This window comes from Peromyscus maniculatus, chromosome 3 (genome assembly GCF_049852395.1).
Source record: "Peromyscus maniculatus bairdii isolate BWxNUB_F1_BW_parent chromosome 3, HU_Pman_BW_mat_3.1, whole genome shotgun sequence".
Taxonomy (NCBI): Eukaryota; Metazoa; Chordata; class Mammalia; order Rodentia; family Cricetidae; genus Peromyscus; species Peromyscus maniculatus.
In genome coordinates, this window is record NC_134854.1 from 60,823,425 (window position 1) to 60,838,659 (window position 15,235).

Below are 15,235 nucleotides of genomic sequence, written 5' to 3' on the forward strand. Positions count from 1 at the left end.
AACTACTTGCCATCTCTCCAGCATACCCACTCTTTATTTGTTTGTATGTGGTGTTTTGTTTTGTTTTGTTTTATTTTAGGGGGTGTTTTTGAGATAAGGTCTTATTATGTAGCTCTGGCTATTCTGGAACTCACTATGTAGACCAGGCTGGTCTTTAAACTCATGGAGATCCTTCTGCCTCCCAAGTGCTGGGATTAAAGGTGTGCACCTCTATGCCTGGCTGGGTTTTTTGGTTTGTAGTTCAGGTTGTCCTAGGACTCACTATGTAGGCTGCCTAGAATTTACTATGTAGCCAGGATGGCCTTGACTTCTTGGTAATCTCTTCTACAGCCTCCTAAGTGCTGGGATTACAGGAATGAGCCACCATACATAGCTTTAGATGTTTTTCCTTATTACCAACCTTGTCCTTACTCTTCCTCCAAAGATCTCAGATACAACTTTCAATAATACCATCTGTTAGTTTGGCTTTTTAATATTTAGGTAACTTTTATGTGGAGAAAAGACTATCCATATACTTACTTATATGCCAATGCCTAATTTACTGGGCATTCCTAATATATATAATTTGTTGGGATTTGTTTTAGTTTTTGAACCAGCATCTCATATCACCCAGGCAGGCCTTATACTTAACACACAGCTGAGGATGGATTTGAACTCCTGATCCTCCTGTCTATGAGTACTGGGACTGTAGGCATGTGCCACCAGGACCTGGCTAATAATTACAGTTTTTATGGTAATTTTTCTAATATTCATTAATAATAATAAATTAAATCCCTTTAAATATTTTAAATGAGTTACAAATTTACTAGAAGTTAATATTTTTTATATATGTGCATTCTTTAAACTGTATACAAATGCATTAACCATAAAGCATATTTAAGCTTATTATAAAACTTGTTGACACCTTGCTTTTTTGTTTTGTTTTGGTTTTTGAGACAGGGTCTCATTGTGTAGTTCTGGCTATCCTGGAACTAGCTCTGTAGACCAGGTTGGCCTCAAACTCATGGAACTCCACCTGCCTCTGCTTCCCCAGTGCCTGTTGCACCCTGCTTTTTAATTAGCCAGATTAGAAGAACCTTTCCTCGCTTCATCTTTCCTGTGTAATCTCTCACTCTCTAACTGCATTTTCCCAGCACTCAGAAACACAAAAGGACTGTTGAATATTTGAGGCCAGTCTGAGCTACACTGTGAAAACCCACCTCAAAACACAGCCCCACAAATGTTTTTCTGTGTTTTGTTTTTGTTGAAGAATAACTTACTGAATTCCCTAGAAGGGAACAGGGCTCTGGGCAGGAACTAAAATGTTTCCTGCTCATTTTTGGTCTTTGAGAGACCATCTTGACATGTAGTTCTGATGGTTGTTCTAGAGCTTACTATGTAGACTAGGCTGTCTTTCCGAACTTGCCACAGTGCAAGTTTGGGGGCTGCAGCAGGCATGCATCCCTCTGCCCAGCTGTGTTTTCATTCTTTTTTGTTTTTGAGAGAAAGAAAGTCTTTTGTAGCTCAGACTGTCTTTAGGTGTGAGCCAATCCTCCTGCCTCAGTCTCTTGAGCACTCAGAGTACAAGTGTGCACCACTCTGCCTGGCTTGTATTTTCGTTTTTTTCTTTTTACATTTTTTTTATTAAGTTTTGAAAATGTATGTGTATGGGTGTTTTGCCTGCATACATGTCTGTGTATCATGTGTGTGCCTGGTGCCTGAAGAGGCAAAAAGAGGTCAGTGGATCCTCTGGAACTGGAGGTACAGACAGTTACGAGTCACCATGTGGGTGCTGGGAACCAAACCCAGGTCCCCTGCAAGAACAAGTGCACTTAACTCCCGAGCCATCTCTCCAGCCCCGTGCCTGGGCGCCAGACATCCACGGTCTCATGGAGATCCGCCTGGCTCTGCTTCCCGAGTGCTGGGATTAAAGGCGTGCGCCACCACCGCCCGGCTTTGAGCCGTCTTCTTAGGCCACAGGTTTTTCTGATAATTTTTTGAGCTCATATAACATTTGCTCTTTCCCATTCTCCCTCCAACCTCTCCCATGTACACTTCTTGCTGTCTCTCAAATTTATGACCTCTTTCTCTAATTGTTGGTATGTGCATGTGTGTATTCCTAAATAAATAAATAAAACCTGCTTAGTCTGTATAATGTTACTTTAAAAAAAAAAGATTTATATATTTCATGTGCATTGGTGTTTTGCCTGCATATCTGTCTGTGCAAGGATGTCAGATTTTGGAGTTGCAGACAGCTGTGAGCTGCCGTGTGGGTGCTGGGATTGAACCCAGTCCTCCTGCCAGTGCCCTTAACTGCCGGGCCCTCTGCAGCCCTGTAATGTTACTTCTATGTGTGTTTTCAGGTCTGGCCATTTGGAACTGGGGAAGATGATTTCTCCTGCTCTCAGCATTCCTTGGTTGCCTGTAGTCCTTTGTCTAGAGTTGAGGCCTCCTGATCCTCCCCTTCCTTGTTAGCATGTCTATTGGGTCATCTTTGTTCAGATCTTGTCTAGGCAGCCATGTTGGTGAGACTTATGGGGGTATTTCTCTGATATTTCTTTTTTTTTTTTTTAATTTATTATTTATTATGTATACAGCATTCTGCCTGCAGGCCAGAAGAGGGCACCAGATCTCATTACAGGTGGCTGTGAGCCACCATGTCGTTGCTGGGAATTGAACTCAGGACCTCTGGAAGAGCAGTCAGTGCCCTTAACCGCTGAGCCATCTCTCCACCCCCCTTTGATATTTCTAAGAGACACAACCCCACAGCAAATATCTGTTCTCTCTCTTGCAGTCTTTCTAGTCCCTCTTTGGAAGAAATCCCTGAGCCTTAGGAGTGGTGTTGTAGATAAATCAGTAGGGACTGGGCTCCACCCTGCATTTTGATAGATTATGGTTTTCTGGTTTGGTCTCTGGTGCAGAGGGAACTCCACTTATCTGTGGGTATTAGGACAAATAGCTAGAAGATAGTTAGGGATTGTGGTGGCTTTGTAAAGTGATGGTTGTTCCCCTTCAAGATCTGTGCACTAGTCCTGGGTACTTGGCTAGGTTTCCTGTACCGGGCCTGATTTCCTTTTTGTTGAGCAGGCCTTAAGTACAATTAGAGAGCTGTTGACCATAGACAACATACGGGTGTTACTGCTGTACCCCAGGGTTATGGTGCCATACTGGTCATTGTTGTGGTTCATAGGCATCAGAGCTGAGTAGGACTGTTGGTTTCTTCTCTCCTTTGGAATTTGCAAGGCACTTTCTGGAACCATGAAAGCTAGTCCTCAGTGGGGAGGCTTTCAGGTCAGCTCCAGCTTGGGTCTCTGGGTCCTGTGTCTGAAGTGCCTGGTGTCTTCAGCAATAGGAATCAACCTTCTTTTTTTTTTTTTTGTTTTTTTTTTGTTTTTTTTTGTTTTTCGAGACAGGGTTTCTCTGTGTAGCTTTGCGCCTTTCCTGGAACTCACTTGGTAGCCCAGGCTGGCCTCGAACTCACAAAGATCTGCCTGCCTCTGCCTCCCAAGTGCTGGGATTAAAGGTGTGCGCCACCACCGCCCGGCAGGAATCTACCTTCTACTTCAACTCGAGGTGAGGTATCTGCAGTTTGGTAATTGTTATAAAATATTGTTTTTTTAATTTATGTCTGGTGATTCCAATCTTCTGCCTCAGGGATTGTTTTGATTCTTCCCTGATTTTTCTAAAAGTAACAATTTTATACGTAAAGAGGAGTACAAAGAGTAGTTCATAATTAAATGCTTCCCACCTGTCACCATCTTCATTAATTAAAATTTTTTAGCCCATCTTTTCCCTCCCCACTCCTCACCCCTGTAGTGCTGGGAATGGAACCCAGGACCTTGCCCATACAAGGCCAGTGCTCTGCCACCGAGCTACACTCTGAACCCCATCTTCTAGACAATCTTGTTTTTTCAGTGTTTCTCACAACCTCAACACTCTCTGCATTGTTCAGAAGTTCAGTCCTGAGGGCTGGAGAGATGGCTCAGTGGTTAAGAGCACTGGCTGCTTCAATTCCCAGCAACTACATGATGGCTCACAGCCATCTTTAGTGGAATCTGATACCCTCCTTTGGCATAAAGTTGTACACTCATATACATAAAAATAAATTTAAAAAAAATTTTTTTAAAAGGAGCTCAGTCCTACTTACAGGACTTTGAATATTTCTTTCTCCCTTCCCGATTTCCTTCCCAGGCAGGTATCAATTGCAGATAGCTTTTTGGTTAGGGTACCACTTTGTGTCCACTTCTTTGTCCTGGGATTTTTGTCTGGCTTGAACCTGTGCAGGTCTCTGGGCTCATATGTAAGACAATAGTTTAATATCATCAACTATTCATTTACATTTCTCTAATTGCTCTGTTCATGGTCTTTATTTTTCACTCCCATCTAATCTCTCCGTTTATTTTTCCTACAGATAGATTTGGGATGTTGCCACTGGGTGAGCCTGCTGTCCTTGTCAGTGAGTTCCTGGACCGGTTTCAAAGCCTTTGTCATTTAGACCTCCAGCTTCCTTCCCTGAGGCCAGAGGACTTGAAAACTATGGTGAGTTTTTCTTGGCTAGTTTGCAGTGGCCTCCCGTTGCCAACAGCTTTTATCTGTAAGTCCTCATTTGATTGACAAGAGGATGCAGGGTTGGGAAGAAAGGCAGCAGTAAGTGATTTCTGTTTAAGCAGTTAGATGGGGATCTTTAAGTGCCCCCCCCCCCAGACAAAATCTCACTGTGCAGCTCTAGTGGGCCTGGAACTTGTGTAGACCAGGATCCACCTACCTCCACTCTACTTTGGGTAAGTGCTGGGATTAAAGGCCTATGCCCCCACATCCAGCCCTACCAATTCAGTTTGTTTTGATTTGTTACTTAAACTGCTTATTGCATAGCGTTTCCCAGCGCTGCAGTGTAGTTGGAGGCTTCTCTGTACTGCCCCAACCAGCATCCATTTCCAAATGATCACTCAGAGGCTTATATTAATTATAAATGTTTGGCCGATAGCTCAGGCTTATTACTAGCTAGCTCTTACATTTAAATTAACCCGTATTTCTTATCTGTGCTTTGATACTTGTTACCTCATTTTCTATACATCTTGCTTCCTCAGCAGCTAGCTGGTGTCTGCCTGACTCCACAGCCCTCTTCTCTTCCTTAGTTTAGTTGTCCCGCCCCATACTTCCTGCCTGTCTACCAACCAGTCAGCTTTATTATTAACAATAAGAGCAACACTCATTCATAACGTACAAAGGATATCCCACAGCACTACAGGACAAGAAATTTTCTCCTGGTAACTAGAAATGTAGTTACACTCTCTTCTCTGTTACATTTCACCAACCCTTGTCTTCCGTGAAGACACCCTGTATTGTAGGCAGTAAAAACTGATCGTTTGCTTCAAGTTGACTCTCTGTTAGGGCTTCTATCACCAAGCAGTTGACCTCTGTTTGTTCTTAGAAAAGTCAGCCTGACCTTCACCAAGGCAGCCCCATCCCACCACGACCCCTATCATAGTGCCTTATTATCCACAGGCCAAAAATCAAGGCTGCCAAGTTTGTTCTGTCAAAAGTAAATTCAATGGTAGGTCAAGACATAAATAGTAATGTTTTTATTATTTGGCCTCGAAGTTCACAAGTTTTAGAAAAAAATCTACGATTGATAAGTTGAGAGCCATTTAATACTTAGAAGGAAAGCTGCTACCTTTTTCAGTCGGCAATTTAGGTAGCTAAATTCTGTGTGACCCCTTAGACCTGCCCTAGAGCATGTCTCCTGTGAAGACGCTGTCTCCGAGTCATGGCGTTCCCAGTCCAGGGGCGTTGTTGTGAGTGTGTGTTCTTCCTGTGGAGTTGCTTTCTAACCTTGGCTCCTTTGCAGTGCTTGACAGAAGACAAGATCGGTGTCCTGCTGCACCTGCTGGAGGACGAGCTTGATCACCAGACTGAGGACAGGAAAACTACAAGCAAACTGGGCTCGGACATGCAAGTCCATGTCACTGCCTGTGTTCTCTCTCTGTGTGGCTGGGCATGTAGGTTAGTAAGTGTTGCCTAGGAACATGAATCAGGACAGCGGTCACTGTCACTATTTAGAAACCACATGTTTCCTATGAGAGAAAAAAAAGAGAAATTGGGGGACTGGAGAGAAGACTCAGCAGATAAGAGCACTGGAGTGCTCTTCCAGAGGTCCTGAGTTCAATTCCCAGCAACTTAATGCTGACTCACAACCATCTCTAATGGGATTTGATTCCCTCTTCTGATTGGATGAAGACAGGGCACTCATATACATAAAATACTTAGGTAAACAAATCTTAGAAGAGAAAGAGAGAGAATTTGGAGTTGGGGAGGGATAGAGAAGTGGGTAAGAATCAGCAGCAAAAACTGAATCAGTGCTAAGGTATTCATGGTGTTCATACCTGAGTGTTTTCCTTGGACAGCCTCCTCCTAGCTAGGAACCTATGTTCCCATAAACAGTGCAGCTCTTTCTAAAAGCAAAAGAACATAGTGTCCTATTTTTAGAAAGGAAGAAAATTAAGTTTAATTGACAAATTGCCAGAGGATACACTGTCTGGAGCCCCTACCCCCCCCCCCCTCCGCCATTCCCGTTCCAGCTTAGTTTGGCGTTGACTCTCCCAGGAAGAAGACTGCCAGGACCAGTCTGCTTTACTTTAAACATTTGCTTTTTACGTTTCTTGTGTACGTGTAAGGAGTGGCCATACTGTGCATGTGCCATGACATGAGTGGAAGGTCAGAGGAAGTCTTTGAGAAGTCAGTTCTCTGTTTTTGCCATTGGGTTCTGGAGATTGAACTCCAGTTATCAGGCGTAGTGGTAAGCTGCTTTACCTGCTGAGCCATCTTGCTGGCCTTTGATTGACTTTAAAAAAAAAAAACAGAGGGCCAGGCAGTGATGGCGCTCACTTTTAATCCCAGCACTTGAAAGTCAGGGGCAGGCGGATCTCTGAGTTCGAGGCCAGCCTGGTCTACAGAGCTAGTTCCGGGACAACCAGGGCTACACAGAGAAACCCTGTCCCAAAAAACCAAAAAGAAAAAAGAATGTTTTTATTTATGTCTATGCGTCTGTGTCTGTGAAGTGCATGCCACCTGTGTGCAAGTGCCTCAAAGACCAGAGGAGGGCTTCAGTGTTACAGGGTTGCTAGCCGCCCTGTGCGGCTGCTGGGATCCAAAGGTGTCCTCTGAAAGAGCATCAATTAATTTTAACCTTCGTCTCTCCAGGCCTTCTGCTACCACCGCCACTGTTTACTTTAACGAGCTTTCTTCTCACTGAGTGGGGCGGAGGGTGCCTGTCATGACAGCGCTTGGGAGGGTTTATTATGAATCTGAGGCCAGCCTGGGCTACAAACAAACAAAACAAGTAAATAAATGTGCTTTTTCTGGTAGATTAAGGAAAGGGTTTTAAGAGGAACAGGAGCTTATAAAACATACTTCACAATGTCTTTAAACATGCCAAGACCCTAAGATCTCTTTGAGAAGGTAATGTGGGAGTTGGTGAATGTCAGGTCCTAAGATCAGGGCTCTAAGAGTTCATGGTTCTCAGTCCACTGGCCCACTGTAGAGACTGTTTGCTGAGATAAAACAGCAATCATTACACTTAGTCACATGGAAATGTCATCTTTAGAAATACCCACTTTCTTTCCCGTTCCTTCCTAGTTCTTTGGAACCTACACAGCTTCCCCTGATATCATGTTCCCAGTGTACGAGGAAGGTCGGTCTCTGGGGCTTTCAGCAGATTGAATCTTCCCTGACGGATCTAGAGGCTTCCCGTGGCTTGACTAGCTCCCCCATTCCAGGAGTGGAGGGTCGGCCTGAGCACTGCCCTCTGGTGCCTGAATCTCCTAGGCGGATGATGACCCGAAGCCAAGATGCTGCAGTTTCTCCGGGCTCCGAGCAGGTATCAGCTTCCTCAGCATGCTGTCATAACAGCAGGTTGGACATTGATGGGAGGCTTCACTTTAAACCCTGTCAGAGCTGGGCGGTGGTGGTGCACACCTTTAATCCCAGCACTCGGGAGGCAGAGAAGGCCGATCTCTGTGAGTTCAAGGCCAGCCTGAGCTACAGAGTGAGATCCAGGACAGCCAGAGCTACACAGAGAAACCCTGTCTCAGGAAAAAAAAGAACCCTATCAGTAAGACCGTCCTATCACGTTTCCCTTCACAGATGGAGAAGCTAAGTTTGTTATAGAAGCTAAGTATAGAAATACAATAGTCTTTGAAGAATTTAGTTATGTAGGCAGTTGAAATACTAAATTTATATAACAAATTCTAAAATACTGTGTTTCACATGCTTCTAGGAGTACTCAGGCTAAAACTATTAACATCATTCATATTCTTCCATTGCCTTTCTTTTTCTACAGTCTGAAAAAAGTCCAGGTCTCATTGTCTCCCGAACCCGGAGCTGGGACTCTTCCAGTCCCGTTGACCGGCCTGAGCCAGAGGCAGCCAGCCCCACCCCCAGGAGCCGACCAGTGACCCGGAGCATGGGAACTGGAGATTCTGCTGGCTTGGAAGTCCCCTCCAGCCCCCTCCGGAAAGCCAAGCGAGCTCGCCTCTGCTCTTCTGGCAGCTCGGTGAGTCTGCCTTTGTAGGTAGCCATGATCGCATAAATAGCAGAAGGTGCCTCTTTGTGCATGGGGAGAAGCAGGCACAGCCCTCCCTGGATTCTGTCCAAAAGTACATTTCGTGAGTGTAAAGATGGGACAGTTCATAACTTGTAACCCCAGCACTGGAGAGGTGGAGACAGGATCACAAGTGCAGAGGCCATCCTCCACTGCTTCTGAGTTCAAGACCAGTGTGTGCTACATGAGACCTTGTCTCAAACAAAAACAGGCTGGAGAGAGCTCAGTGGGTAAAGGTGCTTGCTGCCAAGCCTGATGTGCATTCTCACACACACACACACAGGCACACACAAAATAATGTTTAAAAGGAGGAGGAGGAGGAGGGATCAAACAGTTGGTTGATCAAGAGAGATCATGACTGCTTAGACTAACAAGATACCAGTGCAGTAGGGCAACAGGTCTGATGAAGGAGACTTTGGATTCTCCCCATCCCTACCCAGTCTCATACCGTAACTCAGGCTGCCCTGGAACTCACTGTGTACCTAGGCTGGCCTTGGACTTAGATCAATCCTCTTGTCTCCGTGCTGAGATCATAAGCCTGACCCATCACACCTGGCAGGTAGTTTGTTTTGCTGGGGTTCTTTTGTTTTTTGTTTCTTAAGATTTTATTTATTTATTATATATACAGTGTTCTGCCTGCAGGCCAGAAGAGGGCACCAGATCTTATTGTAGATGGTTGTGAGCCACCATGTGGTGCTAGGAATTGAACTCAGGACCTCTGGGAGACCAGACTGTGCTCTTAATCTCTGAGCCATCTCTCCAGCCCTTGTTTTTATTTTTTTGAGACAGGGTCTCTGTCTAGACCAGGCTGGCCTCAAACTCACAGAGATCCATCTGCCTCTGCCTCCTGAGTGCTGGGATGAAAGGTATGCGCCACCACCGCCCAGCTTTTTTACAGTTCTTTATGTATTCTAGTATACCCTCTGTCTGAAGTCTTCATGTATTCTAGTATACCCTCTGTCTGAAGTCTTTATGTATTCTAGTATACCCTCTGTCTGAAGTCTTCATGTATTCTAGTATACCCTCTGTCTGAAGTCTTTATGTATTCTAGTATACCCTCTGTCTGAAGTCTTTATGTATTCTAGGTATACCCTCTGTCTGAAGTCTTTATGTATTCTAGTATACCCTCTGTCTGAAGTCTTTATGTATTCTAGGTATACCCTCTGTCTGAAGTCTTTATGTATTCTAGGTATACCCTCTGTCTGAAGTCTTTATGTATTCTAGGTATACCCTCTGTCTGAAGTCTTTATGTATTCTAGGTATACCCTCTGTCTGAAGTCTTTATGTATTCTAGTATACCCTCTGTCTGAAGTCTTTATGTATTCTAGTATACCCTCTGTCTGAAGTCTTTATGTATTCTAGGTATAACACACACACACACACACACACACACACACACACCCCGTCTGAAGTGTAGCCGAGACAGACTTTCTCCCGTTCTTAGGCTTTCTTCACTCTGATATTTTACTTTGTTTTGCAGCAGCTTTTGATTCGATGCAATTCCATTCTATCAATTCTCAGGATTATTTCCTGGGCTATCACAGTGCTTTTCAGACCATTGTTACCCAAGCTTAAGAAGGTTCAATAAGCCGGGTGGTGGTGGTGCAAGCCTTTAAGCCTAGCACTCAGGAGGCAGAGGCAGGTGGATCTCTGTGAGTTTGAGGACAGCCAGGGCTGTTACACAGAGAAACCCTGTCTCAAAAATGAAACAAAACAAAAAAAGGTTGAGTAGCCTAGTGTCGTCACACCTGTAATCCCAGCGCTCCAGAGGCTGAGGATAGAGGCGAGTTCAAGGCCATCCTGAGCTGCACACTGGCACCAACCCTATCTCAACAGAAAGGGACCAGGGTTAGATATCTAAAGAATGAGAGGGAAATGAAAGGACAGTTTAAAGAGCATACTTGGGAGGCTGAGACAGTACGGTGACCAGCCTGGGCTACACAGCATGACTTTTATCTCAAAACAACAGAGGTAAGATAATAATAAAGCCGAGCTAGAAGTGCAGGCAGTTGTGTGACTCTGACCTTGAGTGGCTGCAGTGCCTCCCTGACCAGGCCCAGCATCTGTCCTAATAAGACTGTGCTTCTTCTTTGTCCCTCAGGACACCTCTCCCCGAAGCTTCTTTGATCCCACCTCTCAGCATAGAGATTGGTGCCCTTGGGTGAATCTCACACTTGCCAAAGAACCCAGGGAGCCTGAGACAACAGAGGAGGAAACCAGCACCCCAGCAGAGCCGGGCTGGAAGGCAGTGCTGGCCACCCTGCTGGCCCACAAGCATTCTAACCAGCCAGCCGAGATGGACTCCATGGTGAGATGGCCACTGCCCGGCACGTGTGCGTATGAGAGAGAGAGAGAGAGAGAGAGAGAGAGAGAGAGAGAGAGAGAGAGAGAGAGAGAGAGAGAGAAGCAGAAATAGCTGGCCCTGTGGTTAGTGCCTGCCTGCTTCTGCTCTCCTAAGTCAGCTTCAGCTCATTCTGCTTTCAGGAGCACAGAGGTGGTTCAGTCCTTCTGAACCGCTTAGCGTATGGCATTCCCTGACTCTGGTAAATTCTTTGTTCCTCCAGCTGAAATGACTCCAAGTAGGAAAGGAATACAGCCACAGAAATAGACGGTGGGCAGCTGCCTCAGCCTCGTGCTCGGCACAGCTGCTTTCTGTCAGTCTCCATCCCTTGCATTTGGAGTCTGGCCAGTTAACTGTTTGGAGCTCTGGACCCTGACGCCAAACCATAGTTTTATGTCCCATGTCATCATGTTACTTTGCTCTTACACAGCCCAGGCACGTGCTCTGGACCAGCGTTAGCTCTCACGATCAGGACTGCTGCCATTACAGACCTGAGTAAATGCAAAGCCATCAGAGACGTCTGGAAAACCAGAATGAAAGTGACAGGGTAGAAAAAAAATAAAAAAATAAAAAAGAAAAGAAAGTGACAGGGTAGACATAAAGAAATCCAGGGGACTGGTTTTGTCTTCTTTCCAAACTCAGTTCCACATTTGCCTCATAGCCTGGCGTAAATGTAACCGTTTCTGACGTCTGTACCTTCCATGGATCAAGTGAAAAAATACTTGCCTGCCATGGTTCCCAGATTCATGGTCAGGTCATAGGATTTCCACCAGAGGGAGCTAGAATTATACCAAAAGCCCAACAAAGTATATCATTAGTGCCCGCAACAAGTAACTAGAGGAAGGATTTCCAAAATCTGTCTGTCTGGTTTTTGTTTTGTTTTGTTTAATTTAAAAATATTTAGGTCAGGGGCCCAGCAAGATGGCTCAGTAAGGGAGCTTGCTGCTAAGCCTGAAGGCCTGAGTTCAGTACTCAGAAACCTTGTAGTAGGAGAGAACTGGCTCCAGGAAGTCCTCCACATGGCCTACCATGGCATGTGTGCACGTGCACACACTAAGTAAATAAATGCATAAATACATAAATGGAGTAAAAATTGTTAATGTTCGGTCAGACGTGGCAGTACACACCAGTAATGCCAGCACTCAGTAGGCTTAGCAGAAAGATCATAAGTTGGAGGCCAGCCTGACCTATATAGGGGACCTAATCTCCAAAAAGCTACAGCAGAGCAGGGATTGGGAATATAAAGTATAGGTAGACAGCCGCTAGACCCACCACTCAAACTGGAAATGTTAACCTGTTTCTGTCCACAAATCCAGGAAACAATGTTTTAGCTGTTTTTTGTTTTGTTTAAAGATGCTTCTCTATTGCCAGCCATGGTAGCGCACACCTTTAATCCCAGCACTCAGGAGGCAGAGGCAGGTGGATCTCTGTGAGTCAAAGGCCAGCCTGGTCTACAGAGTGAGATCCAAACTAGGGTGACGTAGTGAGAACTGTCTCAGAAAACAACAAAAGATTCCCATCTGTGACTGTCATGTTAAATACTAAAAGGAAACCACGAGTTTTGTCATGTGGGGTGCAGTATAATATAGAGTTAACTCATAATTGGCCCTGGGTTTGGGCCTTTTAAGTTCCTCTTAGGCAGTCTGTCTCTTAGCCTCACTGCTCTGACTGGAAGGGCCTTAATGGGGCCATAGAAAGAACAAAGAGCTTACACTGTTTGTCCAGCTTAGTTTCAACTTTGCCAGAAAAGTAAGTAAATTCCTCAGTCCTCTGAGTCTCAGTATGAGCTTCTTTTCTGGAACTTTACTTTATTGAAATGACAAAAAAAAAAAAAAAAAAAAAGAGAGACACTTTTTTTGTGGGGGTTTTGTTTTTTAAGATTTATTTTAGCTGGGCATGAGCACACCTATAATTCTAAAACTTGGAGGCAGAGGCAAGCCGATCTCTGAATTCAAGGCCAGTCAGGTCTTTGGAGTAATTTCCAGACAGCCAGGAATACACAGAGAAATCCTGCCACACACACACACACACCCCAAAAAAGATTTCTGTGTATGGATGTGCACTGTATGCCTGGGAATTACAGTGGTTGGGGGCTGGGAATTGAACTCAGGTCCTTGCAAAAGCAACCAGTGCTCTAACCACTGAGCCAGTTCTTGGGAAAGGAGGAAGTAAAGCTTAATTGGCACATCCACCAGGCCTTCTCAGACAGGTAGCCTGGATGCTTAAGTCTGTTCTTAGAGAGTACGGAAGTATCTCTGATAAGGTACTTTCCTCCATCTGGGGATGGACCTGGCCGGATGGTGCCAATGATGATAATTACAGGGAGGCTTGAACTGGGGTTCTGGCTGAGCATAGCTGTCAGCGCAGAAGGTTATCTAAATATTCCTAGAAGTGGTTAGGTAAGGAGTTAGAGGTCTATAAAGTTAGTAAGGCTGTAAGAAAGGAGGGTCCGAGGTGAATTGTGTAAAGCTATTACTTAACATCCACCTGACCTAGGCGGTGTCTCCTTGTGGAATTTATCTTAAATCAGGAGACTTGTTATTACTGTTAGTCCTTGAGAGTGGCTAAGGGAGATATCTGATTCCAGAGAAAGCCTTTCCTGAGGCTGTTCTCCAAATACTTGGAATGTGTGTGTTCAGAGAGTGATCAGTCCACACTGTTAGCCCTTCTGAGGGAAAACTATGAAGGCACACATGATTTTCATAACAGAATACAGCTGATATATAACAACCCAAATAACACCAAGAGCTCCTTGGAATTTGGCCTCCTCTGGAGGAATTCCCTGATCCCTCCAGGTAGTGACTTTACCATAACCAGCTGAGCTCTTTATGATATAGTCCTGCGACCTGCAGCAAGTCATTCCGTTTTATTATTCAAACTTTGATGACACAGTTAACCCCAGCTTGGTGCCACAAAAATCACTGTTCATAGGAAATAACGAGGTCCAGTTAAAGATCCTGAGTAAAGGCAGTGCAGACCGTGTGCTGCACTCGGGGGGGGGGGGGGGGGGGGGGGGGCACAGGAGTGCTGTTGTCACCAACAGATGAGGGCAGATGGAGATCCGTAGAGGGACAATAGAGGCACCGTATTACCGGCTAGGTGTGGGAAACTCAGCGTTAGCAGTGGTCAGACAGTAGAACACAGACTTCTTGATTTTGTTAGACTTTAGCTGTGCATTATGTCTCTAATGGAACATAAAATCAGTTTTTAGTCAATATGCGTTGATCATATCTAAGAAGACATTTGCCAAGGCAGCCCTAACACTAACCATATCTTTTGTCTCTATGAAGGAATGTAATTCTGACAATAAGCTTTTTGTCTATCTACAGAGTCTCTCTGAAAAATCAAGGAAAGTGTTCCGAATATTCCGGCAGTGGGAGTCTTTATGCTCGTCCTGAAAATGCTCCAGACAGAACTGATGAGGGTGACTTTTAAAAAAATAAGTCTGAATTCTCTTTTTGGTCAGCTGATGCTGCTTTTCTTTGTTCTGGTTTAATTGCAAGTGCAAAGACTTGCCATCTGCATGATAAAGAGGAGACCCATTGCCAAGTGGGGATGAGGATAGGGCAAGACACAGCAATGCCCGGTTCTGTCAGAGGACTATGGAGCTTTGAAACCAGCCACAAGACCCGGGATCAGAATACCCATCCAGTAGCTTTGCTGTGGGCATGGTGTTCTGAGAGTGTAGTCCAGGAGTGTAACGGTGTGTGTTAATAAAGTGTTTGCTAAGATTCTTACCACTAGAGAATCTTTTCTCCCTCCCTGGCTCCCCAGGGGGAGCTTTCATAGAATTCAACTTTGGTGTGTCATTGCGACCTTGGAAAGAACCAATGAAGATATCGCTCAGTTGCACCCCAGGGAGAAAACTCTTGCAGTAATAATATTCCACCCATGCTTTGCTTTATTGATATCTCCAAAAACATGACTTCTTTATTGTCCATTATGTCCAGCACAAACTAATCCCTGAATATCACTTACTAGTCTGTATTGAAATTTGTAATTAGGAGTAGTGGAGGTATGACTTGATGGTTAAACATGTCTCTGGACAAAAGTTCTGGCTATAATTCCCAGCCTGCCCTGACCCCAGATTTCTAATTGTTCCAAACATGTTTTTTTGTTTGTTTGTTTTTATATATATGATTGTCTACTCTCAAGACTCTAGGAAACAAAGTAGTAAGTTAAGCCAACATAGTCACTCACACCTGTTCTCCAGTTACTTGGAGGCAGAGGCAGGAGGATTATTGGGAGTTTAAAGCTAGCCTGGACTACAGTGTGAAATCCTGTCTTAAAAAAAAAAAAGGAGGGCTGGAGAAATG

At 44.7% G+C, this 15,235-nt stretch overlaps 1 protein-coding gene across 1 annotated transcript in view; it reads left to right on the top strand.

Moving 5' to 3' along the window:
- The window catches only part of Zc3hc1 (zinc finger C3HC-type containing 1), a 37,282-nt gene extending 22,626 nt beyond the window's left edge, over nucleotides 1-14,656 (top strand). The window contains exons 5-10 of the mRNA XM_006979407.4: nucleotides 4,391-4,518; nucleotides 5,828-5,982; nucleotides 7,615-7,855; nucleotides 8,318-8,530; nucleotides 10,680-10,886; nucleotides 14,249-14,656. Coding sequence (XP_006979469.1) covers nucleotides 4,391-4,518; nucleotides 5,828-5,982; nucleotides 7,615-7,855; nucleotides 8,318-8,530; nucleotides 10,680-10,886; nucleotides 14,249-14,317 — 1,013 coding nt within the window. The 3' untranslated portion in view covers nucleotides 14,318-14,656. The remainder of the gene's footprint in view (nucleotides 1-4,390; nucleotides 4,519-5,827; nucleotides 5,983-7,614; nucleotides 7,856-8,317; nucleotides 8,531-10,679; nucleotides 10,887-14,248) is intronic.
- Nucleotides 14,657-15,235: the final 579 nt, after the last annotated feature.